Source organism: Neolamprologus brichardi, chromosome 3, assembly GCF_056152115.1.
Source record: "Neolamprologus brichardi isolate AB-2024 chromosome 3, ASM5615211v1, whole genome shotgun sequence".
NCBI classification, from domain to species: Eukaryota; Metazoa; Chordata; class Actinopteri; order Cichliformes; family Cichlidae; genus Neolamprologus; species Neolamprologus brichardi.
In genome coordinates, this window is record NC_142106.1 from 26,213,151 (window position 1) to 26,236,684 (window position 23,534).

General features: G+C 39.9%; 1 protein-coding gene across 1 annotated transcript in view; it reads right to left on the reverse strand.

Moving 5' to 3' along the window:
* The window catches only part of tnfsf10l (TNF superfamily member 10, like), an 82,097-nt gene extending 62,106 nt beyond the window's left edge, over positions 1-19,991 (reverse strand). The window contains exon 1 of the mRNA XM_006806897.2: positions 19,490-19,991. Within this exon, the coding sequence (XP_006806960.1) occupies positions 19,490-19,732 (243 nt within the window). The 5' untranslated portion in view covers positions 19,733-19,991. The remainder of the gene's footprint in view (positions 1-19,489) is intronic.
* Positions 19,992-23,534: the final 3,543 nt, after the last annotated feature.

A 23,534-nucleotide genomic window follows, 5' to 3' on the forward strand; every position in this document is an offset into this window, starting at 1 on the left:
TTAAAATCCCTTTAATAGTGCATAAAGCACTTAATGCTCCGGCCCCTTGGCATATGTCCATCTAACTCACAATTTAAAATCCAATCTGGGCTCTCAGGTCATCGAGTGGATTATTTTATTTTTCCTGTGGAACAACTTTCCTGCTGACTATAATCTAGTGTTTCAAAAGCAACATTAAACTGTTGGTTCGAAGGTTTGAAGATTTTTTTGTTTGTTGGTTGGTTTTTGTTGTCTTTTAACGTAATGAGCTTTGCGTTCGAAGATGTACTATAAAGATGATTTTCATTCTGTTTTCTAAACAGTTCATGTATATTGATCTGTTTAGACTCATGATCACCTTCACACAGTCTGTGTAGATATTTGAACATACCAGCTGACATGTCTGTACTGGTTGTGGGGACAACCAGTTTCAATCAGACAAACAGCTGGATATCATTAGCAGCCCACATGTATACTTTTACCTGAAGTAACCCTAAACTGTTTAGCTGTAGTTCTTCCAAAGAACCACTTAACATTTCTGTTGTATGCTGTAAAACCCAAATTACAGATTAGATGTTATACTACTGTACTGTCCCATCATGAATCATACTTGGGAAAAATCAAAGTGAACAGAATGGTAAAACTGTGCGCAATACGACCAGTTAAAAGCAGCTGTTAGACCAAATAATACACAGCAAGTGTGGGGAAAATGTCACTATGGGAGCCAGAGTGGGTCAGAATGCTGCTGTGGGGTCCTGTAGATGCTTCTGGGTGGGCAAGTCCACCATGTGTGGGCAAGGGTGTTAAGTTAAATGTGTTTTTGTGTAGAGGTGCTGAGCAAGTAAGATTCAAGAGGAGTCTATGCAAGTGTTACTATAATGGTACAAATTGTAGTTGATGTGTTTTCTCTACTGATGTCCAGGCGGCTCCACAAGAAGGAAAAAGCATGGAAAGTCTGAGTTAACTTAGGGTTTGGTGTTAGAAGTGCCTTTTCTTTTCATATAGCCCTAATTCTCAAAATTAATTAAATAATAGTAGAGAGAAAAAGTGGCACTACATTTGTTTCCATGGCTATTTTAATTAAAATTATTTAGGATCAGACAACTTTTACCAACCCTCCGAAAAACATTATTAGCCCTTGAAGAACAAATGAGGAACAAATTAGCAACAGCAAGTCTTTCGGTATTATTTACAGAAAAACAATTAATCAGTGATTAAGGAAGTGTACGTATCTAATATTTATCACATAAGCAGGAGTAAAATCATTTAAGGCTTTAAATGCAAACAGTATCACTTTATACTGGATTCTGTTGTCCACGGAGAGAAAGTAGGGCTACTAACACGGAAGTAATGTGACCTCTCTTATAGAACAAATTGTATTACAAACTTTAGTAAATTCATCTACACTTTCTTACTTACGTGTTGCTGATTGGTCCTAATCTAAACCTTTAGTTTCACTAAAAAGGTAACTATTCTTGTAATATACAATAACCCCAAGAAGCCCTTCTTGCTATGTTTTTAGTTTGTATTTGTGTTAGCAGTTGTTCTTTAGTTACTTGGTACTTAATGAATACTTCCTCATCAGTAAGCAAGTTTTTGTGTCCCTTCTTTTAATGACTTTGAAAACGTCTCAACTGAATTCCTGGTGGTAAAAATGCATTGCCACCATTTCTGTGTTTTTGTTTTCATGCATAGATGAGTGCCTGCCTACGAAGCTACTGTTCAGACATGAGTAGCTGTTAGTGTTACCAGCCGCCACAATAAACACACAGTTGACCTCACAGACCGCTCTGGCTACACTGTCATATACAAAACTCTACTACTTGGATGGTGCAGTTTGTTTGTGTGTCCTTATAATGTTGTGGAGACATAAATGTGTTTGCGATACCACACTGTGGACACTTTTGGGGACAGAAAGCAAATTGGCACACCTAAAACATTTCTTTCCAGTAACATTTTACACTTAGCAGCATATTAAAGAACTATAAAAGACTCTTTCACAAGTGGTTGTTCATTAACAACTTGGCAACTTACCTAAATTTGTTTGTAAAGCAACCTCTGAGAATAAGAATATTTGCAGTTATTTAAACCTTGACAGAAGAATTCCCAAAGTAAATTCTCCCCTGCAGAGAACAGTTTAAACATTTGCTAGATGTAACATTATAGCACTGGATAACTGAGTAAATCTTGTCTGCTTTATTTCCCTGCTTGCTAGGTCAAAGGCCATCAGGAGCTGTCACTACAACCATGACTGACCTCAGGCTGCAGATCCTTGAAATATACTCAGATTTCTTTCTCAAGAGCTTTCATGATTTCACTAAAAGTGCAGTACATTTGCAGTTTGCTTCCAAGAGCACAGCTCTGACACGTTCTCTTCAGAATTTCTTTTCAACATGTTGTTCATTTTAGCCGTGAACTGAATCAGCCTGGCATTATTAGATAAAACCAGACCACTTGAGATCTTTTGCATGACTTGCAATTCAAAGCTTCACCAGCGTGGCACTACTTAAAACCTATTCCGCGGCTGCTATTTGTCAATGCGCTCCAATTCCTCCATTCAGTTAAAGCCAATCATTGTGTATTTGTGCAGTCTGTTGAGAAACATCTTGAACACCTCATGAGAAGATTAAAGCTGCCAACTCGAGAATTTGCCAACTCCCAAAACCTGTTCGACATGTGAACTGATGGGATTCTTTGCTACTATTATGCTGCTTCCTGGAATCCAAAGCAAGATGGTGAAGTTACTCCAGCTCTTGCTGACAACTAAAAACCTTCCTTTACATGAAAAGATGAGGGTTGGAAGTTAAACTTATAAGTGAGGACTAGACTGTTAAAGATATAGGCAATCTTCTTATGATTAATCTCTATGCCAATGGTAGATTTCTGGTTTTATTTGCATTCTGTCTGTGGTCCCAGTACATATCTGTTAGTAGTGACCAGTTACGCATTGGTTGCATGCAGGTAACAGTCCCTATGGAGAAATGCATCCACTTTCATAAACAGTGACAACAACACAAAACAGGAAGTTTTAGTCCAGATATTTTCTGGTGAAACTGGAAGTACCAAAAGGTTCCTTGAGGCAAATGGGTGTCCAAGATAAACTCCCTCTGCTATCACCACCCTGAGGTGAATTTAAGTCAAACGCTGGAACAGAAATAGGATGTAGTACAATGCACTTTGTTGTTGTCCTTAATTTCCCCTTAGGTTGAATAGTAACACTTACAGACACTCTTACTGTTGCCTATGCAGCTCTACCAGCTCAATATTTGAGTAAGTCTGTTATGTCAATTACTGCTTTCATCCTGATAACCTTTAAGAAAAACTGGGTAAAACTACAAATCTTGACTTCTTGGAGAAGCAAAAACAGCCCCTTTGTGTTGGCTACAAGGGTCTTCAGTATAAAAATAGGCTGTTTAAATCCTTTAAACCATTATCAAGTTATAAATCTAGAGGTTTCTTGGCGTTCCCTCCTGTTCACAATATTTTGGAAGACCCAGTTCTACATTGGTCTTGTTTTCATAATATTCAGGCAAGATCTCCCCTACAAGAAGCCAAGACATCCATGTAGCTATTTTTGGAAACAAGTCTTTTTTGTCCAAACAAGTGCAGCATGTTAATGTTTCTTTCCGCCTCTGGAAAGTCTGGGAAATTTGATTAAGGCACTGAAAATAAGGTCAATGAAACCTTAAATGAAAGCACTGAATCGCAATCTTTTTAAATGCATGTCAGAGGAATGTTTCAGTTCTTGTATTCTGATGACCCTGCTTCACATCTTGATATAGATCTGATTTGTTCATCCAAAGTCCCATTTCTTTGAAAGCTAAAAGGTCAGTGTTAAGGGTGCTCTAATTTAGCAATCAAACCAAGATCTGTTTTCCAAAATTTCCTTTCTTCCAGCTTTTAACAGACAAAAATATCTACCCGCACTGACAACATTAGTTACAAGTCAAGGCCCGAAGGGAAACCGGCTGCCTGACAGGTTCATGATTTCACTTCTTTTCCAAGAGGTTTATATATTGAGGGTTTTTCGTCCAGCAGCTGCAGACAAAGCCAAATCAGCGCTCAGAGGTTGATTCATTGATTCATGGATGGCCTGTCCAAGAATTTTAGAGGTTTCTAATGAAGTAGTGTTATTTTGTGAAACACGAAGCTGGAAAAAAATATGTTTTGGTTTATAGCTCAGTGAGGCGCTAAGGAAGTGGGACAGCAGCGATAATATTTTTGTGGTTTCTTGATCTGAAAAAGCAATGATGATAGGTTACGATGGGCTCTGATCACCAGCCAAAACCACAGTATTCCTTACAGTCAGTGACAGACTGGGGGAAAACAAAAGGATGGACAACGCTGTGGTTTAGGGAGGTAACTGTTTTTAGAAGTGGGACCTGAGCGGCTGGAGAAATTTGGAAATGATTAGAAGACAAAGTGCAGAAAGGAGTTCAGTGGTTGTTTAATTGGTAAAGGAATGAGAGCTGACAGAAGATCAGGCTGGCCTTATTACTCAGCTCAGAAACAAAATGTTGATATGAGAGGGAGAATAAGTGTGTGTATGTGTGTGTTTGACAAAGAGAGAGGAAGGAAAAGACTGGATTTAGAAAGACTTTATGCAATGACTAAAAAGGGTCTCCTCTTTATGCCAGGAGAGATATATCTGCCAATTCCCAAGGACAGATCATGTAAAAGCAGCTAAGAACTTCCCATCTAATGAACCAAGGGCTAATCAGCTAGCACACAGTCTGGGAACCCATCGACTATCATTACATGGCCTAGCCTCTGGGGATGATGTCCAATATTTCAAGGGTGTAAGTTAGGCTAGCGGTTATCCAGTCCAAGACTTCCTGCTCAATGATGAAAATGAAAAAAGTGAATAAAAAAGACTGCTTTCCTCCATAAAGCCTGCTCAAACTTACAGTAAATGAAAACCAGAAAGCTCCCGGTACTTAAAATCTGTCCCTTTTGAACACAACATGCAAAGAAACAACACATGTCAATATGAAACCTGATTTCACTTCAAGTGACTTCAGTTGTTGCTTTGCCTTTTTCAATTTATCATCTCTCAAGGGAAGGACGAGCAGAAAGGCCTTTTTAGGTGAGCGCCTCATTCTTGGGAAAGTTTGTTGTTTTTGCTTGATTTTTTTTTTTAATTTGCTGATCAGTCACTTAATGATTTCTCCCCACAGAACTGAATCCATGGAGTTTCTGATATGACACATTTTATAGCACAACGTGTACAATAAACATTTGCAGGGTTTTCAAAAACAAAGGTGCATTGTTCTGTCGTAGTCTTTTTATTCTCCATGTATTGTTCCTATTACTACTTTTCCTTATTTAAAAAGAAGTAGTGATATAAGGTTTCCATTTGTCTGTATTTCTGTTTTGCCCCTTTGAAGACTGCTTTCTTGTGCTTTTACTTCCATTCTTTGTTTTTTTCCAGCTTTCATTATTGTCCAGTTAAGTTGTCTGCTTCTTATTTACCGTTCCGTTTATGTTTGTTTTTTGTTTTTTTGTATATACAATACACTCACATGTGACAGTGACTTCATTTTTACATTGCCATTACTTTCATCCTTCAGAAACCCTTTTACCATTACCAAAATTACTCATCCTATACAACCACTCCAATACCATATGCTGTGGTTTGGTCTCTTTTGATGACACATGTATAGAAAATAATGGAAAGGCTTTAGTTACCATGTGATGGAAGCCATATGGATCTTTACAGTGAAGACTAGAAATGAGAGGAGAGCCACTTTTTGTAGAAGGCAAATGCAATTTGTTTACATCACAATAAAATTCACGTGTTTCTTGGCAACTCCAAGACTCGTAAAAAACTCTGCAGAGGTATCTGTGTATCACCTGGCTAATTTTGCACAGGCATTGTTTTGGTGGTTATTATAGCTTTGAGGGGGGTCTCTGTTAATGTACAACATTTGTATAATTTAATAAGCTTCTACTAAAATAAAATGGTCTTTAATCTAAAGCCAAAAACGTGGTTTCTCTTAGAGGACTTCTAATAAAACAATTGTAGGGGTTTGTTGTTGCTGTTGTTGTTGTTTTGGGGGTTTGATATAAGTACTGCCTGTTATCAGGCATCAATAATTAATACAAAAACTCATGTGAATATATAAATTTAGTAAACCGAAAGCTAATGCTGTAGTTAAGCTGAGATTCTTAAAAACTGAAACAGGTTTATAAACATGAGCAGCAAGGATGACAGTTATGAGATAGCTCTGTTAGGAGCATCAATGCCCTCAAATCTCATGAGCAACATTTATCAGCACTTTATAGCCATGTTGACCGAGCAAACAATGTGATAACACACAGTACTGCACCAGCTGTTGGCACGCGCACACACACACACACACAGCTGTAGCCACAGCCTAATGAGCCTCCCAGTGTGGGAACACAAATATCCTCTTTTTAAGTGTCAAGCTGTCAACCCAAGGTCGTGTGTGTCTGAGTGTGGTGGGTCTCTGTATCTGTACTCAATCAGATAGCATAATGTATAGCAGCAGACTCCTGTCCTGCTCCCTTTGAACTTACTAATAATCTCTGCGGCACATCACTCTCCTAGTAATCATTTGCCTCTTTTAGCACAACTCCTTCCTCGTTTTAGTTATTTTAATTTAGAGACACTTTTTTTACCACATTTTTTGGTGAAGAAACCAGGCATCCACCTGTGCTTTAGAAGTTTTACAATTTAAGATCACAGTGATTTTAAGGAGCATGGCCACATGTAGTGAAACCAGACTCATCAGTGAGAAGCGGGAAAGACTGGAAGTATAAATGAAAACCATAAACTTGTTAAACGAACCCAAAAACACAATTTTGTGCTGCTTCATGGCAATAATTAGCAGGTTGACACATTAATGATATTGGAAATTGTGCTGGTTCTACTTAAAGATTTCACAGTTGAACGATAAAATATTTTGAAATTATGCCTGTGAAGGTTCTCAGTCATCCAGGTCATCGTAGTCTAAGGAGCTTGGAATGAAAAGCGTCTGGACTTGTTTAAGTTGCTTGAAGACGTTTCACCTCTCATCCAAGAAGCTTTTTCAGTTCTAAGGGTCAAATGGTGGAGAGTCCCAGATTTAACTCCCACTGGGTTTAAATCTGGGACTCTCCACCATTTATATAAGGCAGTACGGTGATTACAAAAAAAAAGTCTTGTCACAGTATAACTAATCTTCAGCTTTGAATCTTTTTGAATGAATCTTTGGATTTGTTGTCATTTCTGTATAACGTGAGCTCCAGCAGACGGCTTTACTTAGCCTAGCTTAGCAGAATAACCATGAACTGGGAATAAGCTACTCTAAAACCAGAAAACCAAATCCAGTTTGGATTCGGGAGACAGACACTATCTCTACTTTTAAGATTAGGCTTCAAATGTTCTTTTTTGGTAAAGCATATAGTTAGGGCTGGACCAGGTGACCCTGAATCCTCTCTTAGTTATGCTGCAATAGGTGTAGCCTGCTGGAGGATTCCCATGATGCATTGAGTTTTTCTTTTTCACGTTTCTCACTCTGTGTTAATAGACCTCTCTGCATTGAATCGTACTTGTTGTTAATCTCTGTCTCTCTTCCCTCTGTCTTTATCCTGTCTTCCTTCTCTCACCGCAAACCGGTCTCGCAGATGGCCGCCCCTCCCTGAGCCTGGTTCTGCTGGAGGTTTCTTCCTGTTAAAAGGGAGTTTTTCGCCAAAGTGCTTGCTCATAGGGGGTCATACGATTGTTGGGTTTTTCTCTGTATGTATTATTGTAGGTCTCCCTTCCAATATAAAACAACTTGAGGCGGCTGTTGTTGTGATTTGGTGGTGTATAAATTTAATTTAATTTAATTAAAACCTCAAGCACACAGGCCACAAGGGAAAAATGTTTGCTGGATAGTTTCTAGTGTGAAATTTGGCACAAAATGGTAGACCTTAAATACGACTGTTTTGGTCACTAGCAGGTTGCCAGTAGTTTGCATGGCATTGCAGACTTTTCTGTAAACATTCACCAACTACTCCACGCAAAACTGTGCCACACAGAGTAAGTAAGAGTTGTGCCTTGCTGTTGAAACCAACACATTTCATAAGGTGCAGCTTTGACTTTGGAGGTGAACGTTCTACGGTTCTGTATCAGGTTTTAATACTGTGTTTGTAGGCATGTCGGCATCTTCCATCTCAACCTGTGTGACTGTAGCAGTCTGTTGGAACACAGATTTTTCCCCACTGGTTGGAGGTTCCCAGGGGGCTCGCCAGCTGGCCTCTAGGCCCGTGACTGATGCTTAAATCACTCACAAAGTTGAAAGAAAAAAAAAAAAAAAACATGCTTTTTGGCACAATAACAGGAATTTAAAAATCTAACTTGCTATTTGAAGTTGCACAGGAATTTCAAATTCCAAAAAAAAGGGAAAAAAGAATTATGTACATTATGCTGTGCTAAACTTTGGCCTCCGTGTTTATCTTGAAAGCTTAAACCCAGAGTTTGACAGTATCACATTCATACTTTCTGTATCCTTGGACAAACACTCTACCTTTAATATCAAAAATGAGATGCTTTAAATGGCAATATTCTCACTGGGCAACAGCAAAAATAACCCTGGAGTTTTTTTGGTAAAATTCATAGCTTAACTTGTGTTTACAATGTGGATGTCAAGGAAGTGTGCCTATCTTTTTTGTTTCTGTGTATATACTGCTTCACGGTAGGTTAACGGTTTTAAATATTCAAATCAAATCCTCCTCTGTCACTACTCTTCGTCTTTCAACTCTCAGGTCCAATTTCTCTTCTTGCCTCCCTCTATCTTCCTGCAATCCTTGCTTTCTTTTTCATCCTGCTCCAACTGACCTGGCCATGAAAACATTGAGTGCACATCCAGGCACAGACGCCACACTGTGTTCCATGGACATGTCTCCACAAGTCTCCCAATTTGTGTGTGTGTGTGTGTGTGTGTGTGTGTGTGTGATATAAACAGCAGAGGCATCACCTTTTTTCTCTTAAAGCTTCTCTCTCATGGGATCAAAAAAGACAAAAATATTTTATGATCATGGTATCTTATTAAGTCCAACCAACTCTTGACAGAAAAAAGCCAGAACTGTTTATTTGCTCCAGCCAACACGTCTGATTTGTATTTGTCAAGAGGTTATTTAACAGACGTCACTGGGACCTTGTCATTTTAATTTAAGTCGCGTAGACACGAGGTTATAAGCAACGCCAACTGCATTCGTCTTCCACCTTCTTGAAGTAATCATGTGCATGCAAGCCTCTTCTTTCCTCATTCTCTCGCTCGTTTTATGTTTTACACCACTGTAAACACCTTACGTAACTTTGGAGATGTGCCCAGGCTCTGTTTAGATGCACGCACACACGCACACCAGCTGCCAAAGAATCACTTAACTTGCAATTCGCATAAAAGGCAAAAAGAAAACCTCTGCTTGTGTCACTCTTGAAAAATCCATCCCACCCTTGAGTCCTGAAACTGACTGTAACTCGATTCCCCGATGTGGACCTGAAGCATAGCACACGGAGGGAGCAGGAGGTGAAAAGAGAGAGAGGGAGATTTGTGTATTCTGGCAGTGGAGCCTGGTGTAGGGTGGTTAGTTACTAGTAGCTTTGAATTAAATCTAAATATTTGCAGTGACAGATTAGATTTTTCTCAAAACTGTCATGAACATGCAAGTGTGTGCAAAAGAGAAGTTAAAGCTTGAATGTCAGTCTCTCTCGCTGTCCGTCACACACACACACACACACACACACACACACACACACACACACACACACACACACACACTATTGCCCACACATTGACACCTAACCCCCTGTTATGCACACGTGCTGCACCCCCTCTGCACATGCATGTATTTCCATTCTCGTTAGGGCAACCACTGGTTCTTTAATGGTAACTTTAACCTTGGCCTTCACCAATAAAACCTAATCCAGTGTGAAAGGCTGGGGTAAATATACGGCTGATTTATGTACCAGTGAAACAACTGGCTCATCTTATTCAATCCTGTGATCCGAGTTTGCGTCAGAAAGGCCTTGGCAAGAACGTCCCAGGCCACACAGGGAGGCAACGGGACTTTTTCTTGTCTAGTGAAGTGCTTTTTGAAACAAGTTGCCAAACAAACCACGTTGATTGGTTGCACTTGAAGAGCCACAGGCATCTTTGATGGGATGTTATTTGTGAATTAAATGGCCTACCCCTGTGCAGAGCTCTGCAAGAAGTCAGATATCCAGCAGTCCAGCAGTGTGAGCTGTAGACAGCAATCAAACACAGCGGAGCCCATATTAAAACAACTCTAAAATTGAAGGGACATTAAGTTCTTGCTACCAGATTCCCGATTTAATTTTGGTGCAATGTTAAACTGGTCAATTTGTCCAGTCTGCTCCTTCTACTTTCACTGTGTTATAAAGAAAACTTTTACGGCTGTTAAATTGAGAAATTTTTCTTTGAGACAGGCTGGGAGAAATGTATATTTTTTAATCAATTTAAAAGATGGGAACAGCTACTTTGGCATTACTGATTGGTTTGTTCTGTTGTGGGATAAAAAAAAAAAAATTTCAAGCACAGCAGTGGCTTACAAAATGAACATTAATAAAGATTTGGACCTAATGGCTGAGATCATAAATTTGCTAGAAAAATGTTTACTCAGGTGATAAATCAAGTGAAAAGTAGGGTCATTTTCCCATGGATTTCTACAGAATTTGCCTTCTTTGGAGTTGCCCCCTGCTGGCCATCAAAAAGAATGCAGGTTTAAAGCATTTTAACAATAGCATCAAAAACCAAGACAGGTTTGTATCACTGTCACTTCTTTGTAAAATACCAACAAACACATCACCAACATTCAAGTTTCATGTTATAGAAATAAAGAGAAATAAAAACTTAAATCACTGTTTAAAACTAAAAATGATTTATTAGACAAATAAGAAAATTAATTCACATTTTTATACCTAATTCTAAGCCGACACACTGGACTTCTCTGATAAACAGAAATCAATTAAGTATAAGATTCAACCAATAAAATTATATACAGTGGGGCAAAAAAGTATTTAGTCAGCCACCGATTGTGCAAGTTCCCCCACTTAAAATGATGACAGAGGTCAGTAATTTGCACCAGAGGTACACTTCAACTGTGAGAGACAGAATGTGAAAAAAAAATCCATGAATTCACATGGTAGGATTTGTAAAGAATTTATTCGTAAATCAGGGTGGAAAATAAGTATTTGGTCACCTCAAACAAGGAAAATCCCTGGCTCTCACAGACCTGTAACGTCTTCTGTAAGAAGCTTTTCTGTCCCCCACTCGTTACCTGTATGAATGGCACCTGTTTGACCTCATCATCTGTATAAAAGACACCTGTCCACAGCCTCAACCAGTCAGACTCCAAACTCCGCCATGGCCAAGACCAAAGAGCTTTCGAAGGACACCAGGAAAAGAATTGTAGACCTGCACCAGACTGGGAAGAGTGAATCTACAATAGGCAAGCAGCTTGGTGTGAAAAAATCAACTGTGGGAGCAATCATCAGAAAATGGAAGACATACAGGACCACTGATAATCTCCCTCGATCTGGGGCTCCACGCAAGATCTCATCCCGTGGGGTCAAAATGATCATGAGAACGGTGAGCAAAGATCCCAGAACCACACGGGGGGACCTGGTGAATGACCTGCAGAGAGCTGGGACCAAAGTAACAAAGGTCACCATCAGTAACACACTACAACGGCAGGGAATCAAATCCCGCAGTGCCAGACGTGTTCCGCTGCTGAAGCCAGTGCATGTCCAGGCCCGTCTGAAGTTTGCCAGAGAGCACATGGATGATACAGCAGAGGATTGGGAGAATGTCATGTGGTCAGATGAAACCAAAGTAGAACTTTTTGGTATAAACTCAACTCGTCGTGTTTGGAGGAAGAAGAATACTGAGTTGCATCCCAAGAACACCATACCTACTGTGAAGCATGGGGGTGGAAACATCATGCTATGGGGCTGTTTTTCTGCCAAGGGGACAGGACGACTGATCCGTGTTAAGGACAGAATGAATGGGGCCAAGTATCGTGAGATTTTGAGCCAAAACCTCCTTCCATCAGTGAGAACTTTGAAGATGAAACGAGGCATGGTCTTCCAACATGACAATGATCCAAAACACACCGCCTGGGCAACAAAGGAGTGGCTCCGTAAGAAGCATTTGAAAGTCCTGGAGTGGCCTAGCCAGTCTCCAGACCTCAACCCCATAGAAAATCTGTGGCGGGAGTTGAAAGTCCGTGTTGCTCGGCGACAGCCCCAAAACATCACTGCTCTTGAGAAGATCTGCATGGAGGAATGGGCCAAAATACCAGCTACTGTGTGTGCAAACCTGGTAAAGACCTATAGTAAACGTTTGACCTCTGTTATTGCCAACAAAGGTTATGTTACAAAGTATTGAGTTGTATTTTTGTTATTGACCAAATACTTATTTTCCACCCTGATTTACGAATAAATTCTTTACAAATCCTACCATGTGAATTCATGGATTTTTTTTTCACATTCTGTCTCTCACAGTTGAAGTGTACCTCTGGTGCAAATTACTGACCTCTGTCATCATTTTAAGTGGGGGAACTTGCACAATCGGTGGCTGACTAAATACTTTTTTGCCCCACTGTATATATATATATATATATATATATATATATATATATATTAGGGGTGCAACGATACTCGTATCGATATCGAACCGTTCGATACAGTGCTTTCGGTTCGGTACGCATATGTATCGAACGATACAACATTTTTAATTTATTTTATCAACTTTCCTTCTGACGATGCTGTCTGTGTTGAGCGCTCAGTGGATCTGCGCTCGACAGTGCAGCCTAGGCGGAGTAGTCGAACACAGATTCACTGAGCGCAGGGCAAGCTAGCTAGACAGAAGTTAAGCTCGTTGCAACATGGCAAATTGAACCTCCCCCACCCTCATTCAGATCTGGCGTTTGGAACTATTTTGGTTTTCATGTGACGTATGACCCTGAAGGTAAGCGTGTCATGGACAAAAGTAAAACAGTATGTTGGATGTGCCAGCAATGCTCAATTGGTGGGAACTAGTGTGTTAGCGCAGTTAGCTCGTTAATGTGTTGACGTCTTCCAGCCCCACTCATGAGGCGATCCGCGGTAGCTCGTTAACGGAGATTTGCCGTGTTGTGACCTTAACGTCATTTCAGATTAACGCTGACAGCACTAGTGGGAACACAACCAATATGACTGCACATTTACTCCGACATCATCCTAGTGCAAAGACAAGTGGAAGCAGACAAAAACAAGCACGCATGCTACAAACTTTACCCGAGTCATTTAGACAGCCGTTAGCACATGATTCTCCTTATGGGGACCTGATATGTTTAATATGCTGCTGAGAATATAGCCCAGAAGAAGCGTATAGTATAGCTTTTATTTTGGAAAGAGACATTTCTCCATAATAAACTCTCTTTTCCAAAGATGAGTGATTCCTCAATCAGATACAGGGCTCGCAAAATCGCTAGCCCGACGTCCTGGGGCTTTTTTCCAGTCGGGCTACCAAAATCTATCTCTGCCCTGCCCGTCGGCCTATCGTAGGAAGGAAAAATATATGTCAATGCTTTTGCATTCTTTCGGAAATGTAGCTGGGTAATTATGTCATTGGCATCGGCCACTGTCAATATGTGACATACTGAAATCGCGTTTGAATTTGCGCTTGTTTTTTGCTTTCACTTTGCAATCGCGTGAACTGTGTATAGAAAGCGACAGCACTGATTGGTGAGTGATGATAATTTGCGCACCAATTCCTCTGACATCGTCTTATCAATCGTTAGCTTACTATGCAAACATGACAAGTGAAATCTCCTGCAGCTTAAACATGTGAGAGGTTGATCGCAGAGAATCGCTGAGCGTTATGTTAGTGCGTGTGTAAAAGCAGCAAGATATATATTTTAGTTCTGCTGAGCCAAATAAGACAGGTCAGGGTGAAGAAGTGACAAAACGGAAAGGTTATGACAAATCAGACTATAAGGCAAAAAGAAAGTGCAGCTTTATGGTTTCATGGACAAAAGAATTTCTGTGGCTGCAATATGACGAGCTAAATAACCAGGGCTGCACATAAGTGGTCCGCAGGTGCGCATTCGCTGTCAAAATAAAAACCCGCACAAGATAAGAAGTTGCAACGCGTGTTTGCGTACATAAGATTTTAAGGAGGAGGACAGACATTTGTTTAGAACTCTTAAAGATGTCGAAGAAGCTCCTTTAAGCAATTACTGTGATGTTCCTCCACCTCCAAAGAAATGTCGGAAGGAGTCCGAACCACAAAAGAAGCACGTATTCTCGGAAAAGTGGTTGCAGGAGGTGAGCTGGCTTCAAACAAATGATGAACGCACAGAGATGTGGTGCAGAATGTGCCGTGAAAATTTAATAAATGACAAATTAATAAAAAGGCATGAACATTTTTTTGTATCGAAAAAATATCGAACCGTGACACCAAAGTATCGAACCGAACCGAACCGTGAATTTTGTTGTATCGTTGCACCCCTAATATATATATATATATATATGTATATATATGTATATATATATGTGTGTGTATATATATACATATATATACATAATTTTAGTAGTAATATATAAACTTACTACTATTTTTTCTCTTGCGTTTTTGTAAAACAGTAAATTTGAACATTTGTGGAAAACAAAAATACTTATATTTTTGCATTAAAAATATGAATTTTGATTCCAAAGTTTGTGAATACTGGTGAATTAAAAAAAAAAGACTTTTAGTAATTAGCAACAGTGTTAATTTAGGGCACCACTCTTACACTGGGTGGTGGTCTAATAAATGTGTGGAGCACTACAGTTTCTGATTAACTTCCTGTAAATATGACAAGTCCATCACCTGCAGTTTTATAACGGTTCCCCATGCTGAATATCTCAAACAAGTCGATCTAAGAACAAAAATGAACAGATTGCTTTTAAATTTAGCCGTTCCCTCAAAAACATCTGAGCGGGTGTTTGTTTGCATTGTGACTTCAAGATGTCAAACAGCTCAGCTCAGAAGCCAGCTTCTTGGCTTGGCTTCTGCTTTGACCTTTAACCTATAAAGTAACCTAACACTAATCTCTAATCAAAAATGTAAAGTAATTCTACACCTGAAACCAAAACTGTGAAGGGTACGCTGTAGGCCATGGATTTTTCAGTATTTTTAAGATTTTTTCTTCCTGAGCTTGGAACCCATCTTTTCATAACACAGATAAAATCATGAGAACACATACATAAAAAGACACGCTTAAATCGCACAAATACAGATTACAAAAAGTGCTGATCTTTGGGGGTGAACAGGCCACACACACACACCCTAACAACCGTCCACAATAAGTAAAAACGACATCTGTGTAAATCCGGCCACACACACACACACACAGACACACACACACCGGCTCTATTGTTGCATGTAAGGGTGAGTCAGACCCTATCAGTGAACCCAAACAATAACAAAGTGGACCAGTGAAGTTTAAGGAATGGAATGCCAGTCAGTCAAACACAAATGCACAGATAACGCCAAAAAGCCCCAAATTTTACACAAATTTACAGAAATGGCATGAGAACCCACAGTCTTACAGGATGCGGATCTGGAGGCTTGTGTGTGATAAAAGAAGTTTCCTTACAAAAATATGAGACTTGTAATTCACTGCATCGTAGCAAGCACAGCTTAATCTAATCTCTACCGCTTTCTCGGAAGTGAAGATTTTAACTTCAGAAAGTCATTAAAAGATGTCCAACATATCTCATAAATTACTTGTTGTAAAAAAAAGTAATTTCCTCATTTTAAGAAGAACCCACTAGTAGTTTTTGTGAAGTTCTTTAGAACCAAGTCTTCAGTACGTCATCCTGATCACTAACTTTTATCTCTTGACTGGATGAAACACAGATGATTTTGCTGTTAAAAAATGTATCACATCACATCACATTTTGGGTTATTTAGACCAAAATACTAAATTTTGGTCATAAGTGGGCCTGATATTCACTTATGAGGACATTATACTGCTACTTTTCTTTCAAAATTTTAAATGAATATCCTAATACGTGGCTCTTATTTTTCCTAAAAACAAAAATAAGGTAAAAAAAAAAAATCTGGTAATTCTTTGTTTTTACATTCATCGGGCCCCAATACGCCCAAATATCAAAGAGAAATTTAAAATGCATGCTGTGGAAGAGTTCGGGTCTTAGGAGGTTAATGTAATTTGTAGAGCAGGTGAAGCTCAGTTAGCCACCCATCAATCCATCTATTTTCTCCTATTTATCCCACTCACAGTCATAAGCAGCTGGCGTTTATCCCAGCTGTCATAGGGTGAGAGGTGTGGTACACCGTGGACAGGCTGACAGTCTATCATGTAGCTATCATGGAGTAACTGGTAAACATTCACACCTATGGGCAATTCCACATTATCAGGCAATCTAACAAGCATGTCCTTTGGACTCCAGACACAGGTACAATTCCACACAGGCAGGGCCCAGCGGGCTGGTGGAGTCAACCCTCGGACTAGAGCCTGACCGATATAGGAATTCTAAAAGTGATACTGATACTTGGTGAGTTAAAAAATCGGATATATTGGCAGATATTTTTTTTCTTTCCGATACATGAAACAAACAGATTTACATAAAATTTCATACATACATTTCAAACATATTGTAAACAAGTTAGAAAGGGCCCTCTGGTGGACATACTATGGTTGAAGGGATGTCTCTTCTATTTCTTAAATATTCATTTATTAACAGTTATAAATGCAGAAACAGCTATGTCTGCTGGACTCTTCCCAGGACCTTCTTCCTCTGAGGTGACAGTACTAACCATAACACCAACAAATACAAACAAAGGCTTAAAAGCCAGTTTCTCAAATAATATGCAAATTTTTTCTTGATTAACACACTAATAGGTTGTTAAAAACCAAAGTCGCATAAACTGAGAAAATTCTGATAAAAGACATTTGGTCTTATTTATTTATTTAATCACATCATTTGGTAATCAAAGAAATGTTCATTAGAACTAAATATCTCAAATGTTTTAAGTTCTTTAAGCTCTTTGTCACACCACCTCTGGACACTTAGCAAGCCACTGTCATTGTCCACTGTCACTGGTAAATGGTGATTGACTGATATTACTCATACTGGCCAATATTGAGGTTTGAATGATGTATCGGCCCAGACGAGTACTGTGGCATTCTAACCAATCACTGAACAGGCTTTTTTAGTGTTTATGTCTTTACATGTTAACTCTTTAGGATGTGACTCTGCTAAAAGAGTTTCTCCTTCTAAGAAATGCTGCTTATTTCAAAGTAACGCTCCCAACATTCAGAGAACATGTATATTTATGCCTGATGCGATTCACTGCGTGCTTGATCCAGCAGCAAAGGACACAAAACGAAGAGCGGGCGCGCGACACACCCATGAGCTCAGAAGCTTCGGTGTTTACGTGTGTCTGTTTGCTTGTATGTGAATGCCACAGCTGTGAGGCAGCGCCGGAGAATTCCTCTTTGTACGATGGTTATTGTTGCAAACATCTTTTGTCTTAAAACAACCAGCACAGGCATGGGGTGTAACTCTGTTGCAATTCAAAGAAGGGCCTGTTTCCAGAATAGCTGGCCTTCGCATGAGAACCGGGGGATTCCCCACATGCAATTCATTTAGTCTCTGTCCAGTATCATCTCTAAACTATTCCTTGTGCGATTTCCTGCTACCTCTGACATGTCAAACAAAAAAAAGTTTAAAAGAAAAGACTAGAATCAAGTGAACTGCTTATAAAATATCCTTTTAAACCCATAACAAGATTCTCTATCTTGACATTAAAAGTCAATAAATCCTCATTATGGTAAATTGCTAAATTTCTGATACAGGATTGTTACTTTTATGCCAAGTGAGTCTAAGTTGTCTAAGTACAGATCAGGTCACAGCATTAAAACCACCTGTCTAATAGTGTATAGGTCCCGTTGCTAATGTTAAGACAATGTCATGTGTTTGAAGTGAGTACCTTGCCCCACAGGGTATCCTTGTCTTTTTAATGTCTCTACACCCACTTTTATTAGCGACTGGTATTAAACTTTTCACTAAAATGAAATAAAAGCTGGACTCTCTGACTTGATGGGGACAAACAATAAAATACATGGTTTTATAATGGTTTTATGTTTTCACATGATGTCATCTTTGAACCACAGATAGGACCATTTCAGTCCTGCCAAACTTCTCTGACTCTCTTTGTCACTTTGAATGCAAACCTGCAATATCATGATTGAAAAAAGTGGCCATGAAGCATATCCAATGCAAAATGTCATTTTTCTTCTTCCATGAGTCACATGCTTACAGCTGTTGATCTCATATAGACATGGACACAGCGCACCACTGTTGCAGATTTCATGCACCATCGGGATCATACATCAGTTTCCTTCATCCCTGCAGACCAATATATGTGTACATCCCACTGCAGTGTATCAGAAATCACAGGCAACGCTTCTCAACACATTTCCTTAATGCCAAAAATAAACTTCTGCTGTTTAACTAGCAGTTCTGACTGATAAGCCTATCTCACCCGTATTTTATGCCCCCTCTTACACTCATGCACCATCAGCAATGACTCTAATTGTCATCGTGTACTTTCCCCTGCTGGGACCCAATGAGCAGCAGCTCACTGACGCCACTTGTGTTCCTCTAAGGAGCACATGTGCAACAGAACAAGTCGCTGTAGTAGCGTTTTATTGATTACTAGACGCGTAAATAAAACCGAACCCAGTGGAAGAGGAGCCCACATCCACACATGCACCAGCGACGTCCATATTTCTGCACACATCTGTAACTCACTTAAAAGCATTCTTGCCCTACAGCTTCTCTCCACTTGCCGCCCTAACCAAATGGCTCCAATGTGTGTGTGTGTGTGTTTTGTTTTTGTTGTTTTTTTACACACGCAGGTAAGCTCGTGTATTTCCGTCTACCTTGACTGCTTGTAAATTCCGCGTTCCGTTGTTTAACAAGTCCGATCAGGCAAATCTGCCTTCCGAGCGCCCGGCAAGTCAAACTCCCGGGGCGAACTTTACTCATAAACCTCATTCCAGAAATAAATGAAGAAAAAAAATGTGTAAACCCGCTTAACTCTATAATAAATAAATAAATAAACCAGCAAAAATGCTCCCATAACATTTCTTAATCACCTGCAGCAGCTCTGCTGTCGAATGCCTTGTTTCCCTCGACTTTTTGTGACTGTTATTATTATTTACTTATTTATTTTGCAATAATCCAAATACTGTGCACAGATTTTGGTGTGTGTGTGTGTTTGTGTATGTTTTTTCAGCCTTGCAACATTATTCAGAGTGTGCATGTGACGCTGAGCTGTGAATTTGAACGCACATTGGATCTGTTTCTTGGAAGTTCCGAGCCCAGCGAGGACCTCTCTCGAGAGGCTCTCCGATAAATCGGCCCAACACAGGAACCACATGTGGCTCCAAATACAAACAAACAAAAGAGGGGAAAAGGTTAAAGTGAGTGGAAAACAGCTCTCACCTGTGATATCGACATATTCAGGTAGACAAAGAGTCCCGTGGTCGAAGCAATCTGCAACACCACCACCACTATCACCACCATAGCCACCCACATCTTGGACGGCGTTTCCCGGCGCGCTGCCGCGTTCGGCCCGCCTGCCGGGACCATCATGTAGGTGGTTGATTCGCTGCTCACCGATCTGAAATAATCCTGTTGCTGTGCGCTCGGAGTGGCCATGGCATTCCCGACGCATGAGTGAACCATTAAAACCAAGGGAGCAGCGAAACGACAATAGCCTCCACAGACCTGAGCGACTGACCGAAAATTAGAGCAAAATTAGATTTCCATGAGACGGCAGCTGCCAGCGCAGCTTCTCACTCGGAGCTCAGCTCAGCGGGAGACGGAAAGGGAGGACAAGAGAGGAGAGGAGCGCGGGCAAGAGAGGAGAAAGACCTGAAAGTTAAAGTTCGGATGTGTCCATGTCCGCTCAGCGCTCAGCTGCCGTTTAAAGCGGGGCTGGAGCCGCAAAAGGAGGCAGAGAGCACAGCGGAGAGGGGCTGGTTTAACCTCTTCATCACCCTGGAGCTGTGGAGGAATTCGCTCTCTCTCTCTCGCTCTCTCTCTCCCATGCACTGTTCTTTCAGTTTCAGCGCGGACTCTGCTGCCAAATGTTTCAAAAACACAAACTAAAACAGAGAGACTAACTTCAACTTCAAGGGTTCATTATTTCCTTAAATTTACTGTTTCTTACTGATTTGTTTTTTAATCTACCTTTTAACATTCACACACACATCATTTTTTAATTTCTGTCCATATGTAACATGTACTGTGTGCAGGTCTCAGCCCCTGGGGGACTCCCATGATGCATTCACTGAGAGTTTCTCCTTCAGTCACCTTTTTTCACTCACTATGTGTTTATACACCTCTGCATTTAATCATTAGTTATTATTAATCTCTGGCTCTCTTCCACAGCATGTTTTTGTCCTGTCTTCCTCTCTTAATCCTAACCAGTCGAGGTAGATGGACGCTCCTTCCTGAGTGTGGTACTGCTGGAGGTTTCTTCCTGTTAAAAGTGAATTTTTCCAATCCACCATTGCCAAAGCTTTGCTCATAGGTGGGAAATGATCGTAGGGGTTTTCTCTGTTTTCTTTATATTATTGTAGGGCCTTTATGTTGTTGTGATTTTGGGGCTGTATAAATAAAACATGAATTGAATACTGTGTCTAATGATGTATCAGAAGAATACAAGATGTTTACACTGATGTCTTTCAGTATGCTATACAAGGTGACAGATGATAGATAACTCAACCTGTAGCTGGTACATATAAGTAGCTTCCTGTTTCATCTAGAGGACCAGGACACCTACCAATACAATGCTGGAGCCCATAAATGAATAAATAAATAAATAAATAAATAAATAAATAAAAAGTTTTTGGACATATCAAAAAACGAGTCAGCTGGGTTAGTAACCTGCACTCAAACTGTATGGCGTACATTGCACACAGACAGACAGTTGCTTAATGGTGTTGGAATCCACAGCCACACAACTGAAGCAACATGACAACATAATAACACATGAGGTAATAATAATAACAACAACAATAATTATTATTATTAGCATTGTCATCCTACAATCAGTAAATAAATCAGACATGAAGACTTTTGGTTTCACACTCTCCCACATTTAATTGGTGTAGTAGTAACAGGATTAAGGCAACATAGTTTGTTTAATTCTTTATTTTATTATATTCCACTGTATTGTAAATGATAGTTGACATTATCTTGTTATATTAGTTTAAGTTGCGTTTCTTATTATTTCCCTGCGTTAGCTGCCTGCTGGTCTGGTTGTTCCTGGTTTGATGAGGAGGAGGCGGTAGGCGAAGCTGCTTAAAGTTCAGATGTGAATTTGCAAAGTTGATTTAAACCACCTGTCACAGATTGAGTTGTGTTGCCCTGGGTTTGGTTATTGTTCCTCCACTATGCATTTTAAATATCCTGTCTACTGGTGGAAGAGTGCGTTTGAGTAATGCTGTTTTTAGTTTGGTGTGATGCGATTTATGTCTTTAAATAGCTTAAAATTATATCAAAAATTGTATTTTTAATATAATTTCAAAGTAACATAAAACACACTTTTTGGCCTGTGCATTTTTACCTGTGTGTGCTTTGACTGTGTGTAAAGTACAACTAAAACAACACATTTCAACTCATCAAAAGTGGATCACAAATGGTGTGCTGTGAGGAAAGGTGTGCCCTGGTCTTTTGTTATGAAGATCCTGTGATTAAAAAAAACATTTTGACAGCAACGGGGAGATTGATGATCAGAACACTTTATTTTGCCGTGTGGAGCAAACCACAAAAACCACTGGTGGACTGGTGACTCATCTCCGAAAGATTTTTTTAAAAAGCAGGCTGTCAATAGGAGCTCCTGCAAAAGTCTACCTGCCTTTTGGCTTCAGCTGGATTGTTTTGTGTTAATGCCAACACCGTGTCAAAGGCTTAAGAGGTACTTAGGCAACAAACATCGGTCGCAGCAGATGGCCGCCCCTCCCTGAGCCTGGTTCTGCCGGAGGTTTCTTCCTGTTAAAAGGGAGTTTTTCCTTCCCACTGTCGCCAAAGTGCTTGCTCATAGGGGGTCATATGATTGTTGGGCTTTTCTCTGTATCTATGAAGCGCCTTGAGGCGACTTTTGTTGTGATTTGACGCTATATAAATAAAATTGAATTGAATTGAATTGAAATTGAAACATCTCTTCTGAAAGTAAGTAGGATTACTTCTATAGAGTGAGTATAGAGTGAGCCAGATTCTATAAAAAGGCAGTGAAAGGAGAAGCTGAGTACCATAGTCTATTAAAAAAAATCACAATAAAACACGTGTTAAGATTACTGTGGAAGCTTGTTTCCATAACTGCAAAAATAAAAAATAAAGATTATATCTATATATATTTTATTTTCCTGCTGTTGTGGAAACAAGCATCCATGTATACTCCACATATTTACCAATCCATTTTGATTTATTAACTCAAACATATGAGAAATAACTTGAAATTTCAAAAATAACTTGAACTATAAGTAAAGTAACATAAACAAGATTCCATAGCTTATAGGCCGGTTTACAAGCACCATTATGCCCGGTGAGTGTGCCCTTCCAGGTGGCTGGCCACACCCAAGGATGATGACACACACTTTTAGCTGATCAGCCTCATTGGGGGGAGCTACTTAGCAGTGTGGCTCAGCTCCCCTGGACGCTGGATCGTTGCATGAGAGTTCCCGTCAGTTTACCGGCAAGTCAGTCTGAGTGTAAGCTTGTCGCTGTGAGAGTGTTCATACGTCTGCCTCTGTGATTTATCTCAGGAGGACTGCGAAAATGAGAGGGCAGCGAGCACGGGGTGAACGGTCACTAGGGAGAAGACAGGGAGTCGGGGAATAAAGGGATTTATTGTTGTTGTATATAATTTACTTCACTGTATATAAACTCACAGCTTTCATCACACAAAGTCTAGTGTTTGGGTCCTACTTCCCCACATCCCCACGGTCTGCCATCGCAGTCCGTGACACTATGAGCAAGGTATTGGCAACAGTGGGAAGGAAAAGCTCCCTTTTAACAGGAAGAAACCTCCAGAAGAACTAGGATTGGGAAGGGCATCCATCCGTCTCAACTGGTTGAGTGTGAGGAAGACTTGACAAAGATGCTGTGGAAGAGAGCCAGACATTAATATATACTAGTATTTAAATGCAGAGTAGCACAAAAGTGAAGTGACATTCAACACAGGCTAAAACTAATATTTGTTTCAGGCTGTAAACATGTTTACTTACCTCTCCTGTAAAGTTCTTCACTTTAACATGGAAGTCTCGAGTCAGCCTATTGTGGCCGTTGGATCTTGTTGCCTTAAATACGCAGTCTTTCTAATGATCTCATGAAGGTTCTCTGCTTGGTGAGATCTGGAAAGACCAATCAGATTGCTGTTTACAAAAACCTTTCAATAATCACACACACACAACTGAATCTTGTGGTTCCAACTTCTCAAACCTGAATTTTTGCCCATTACTTAGTCTTCACTAATAAATAT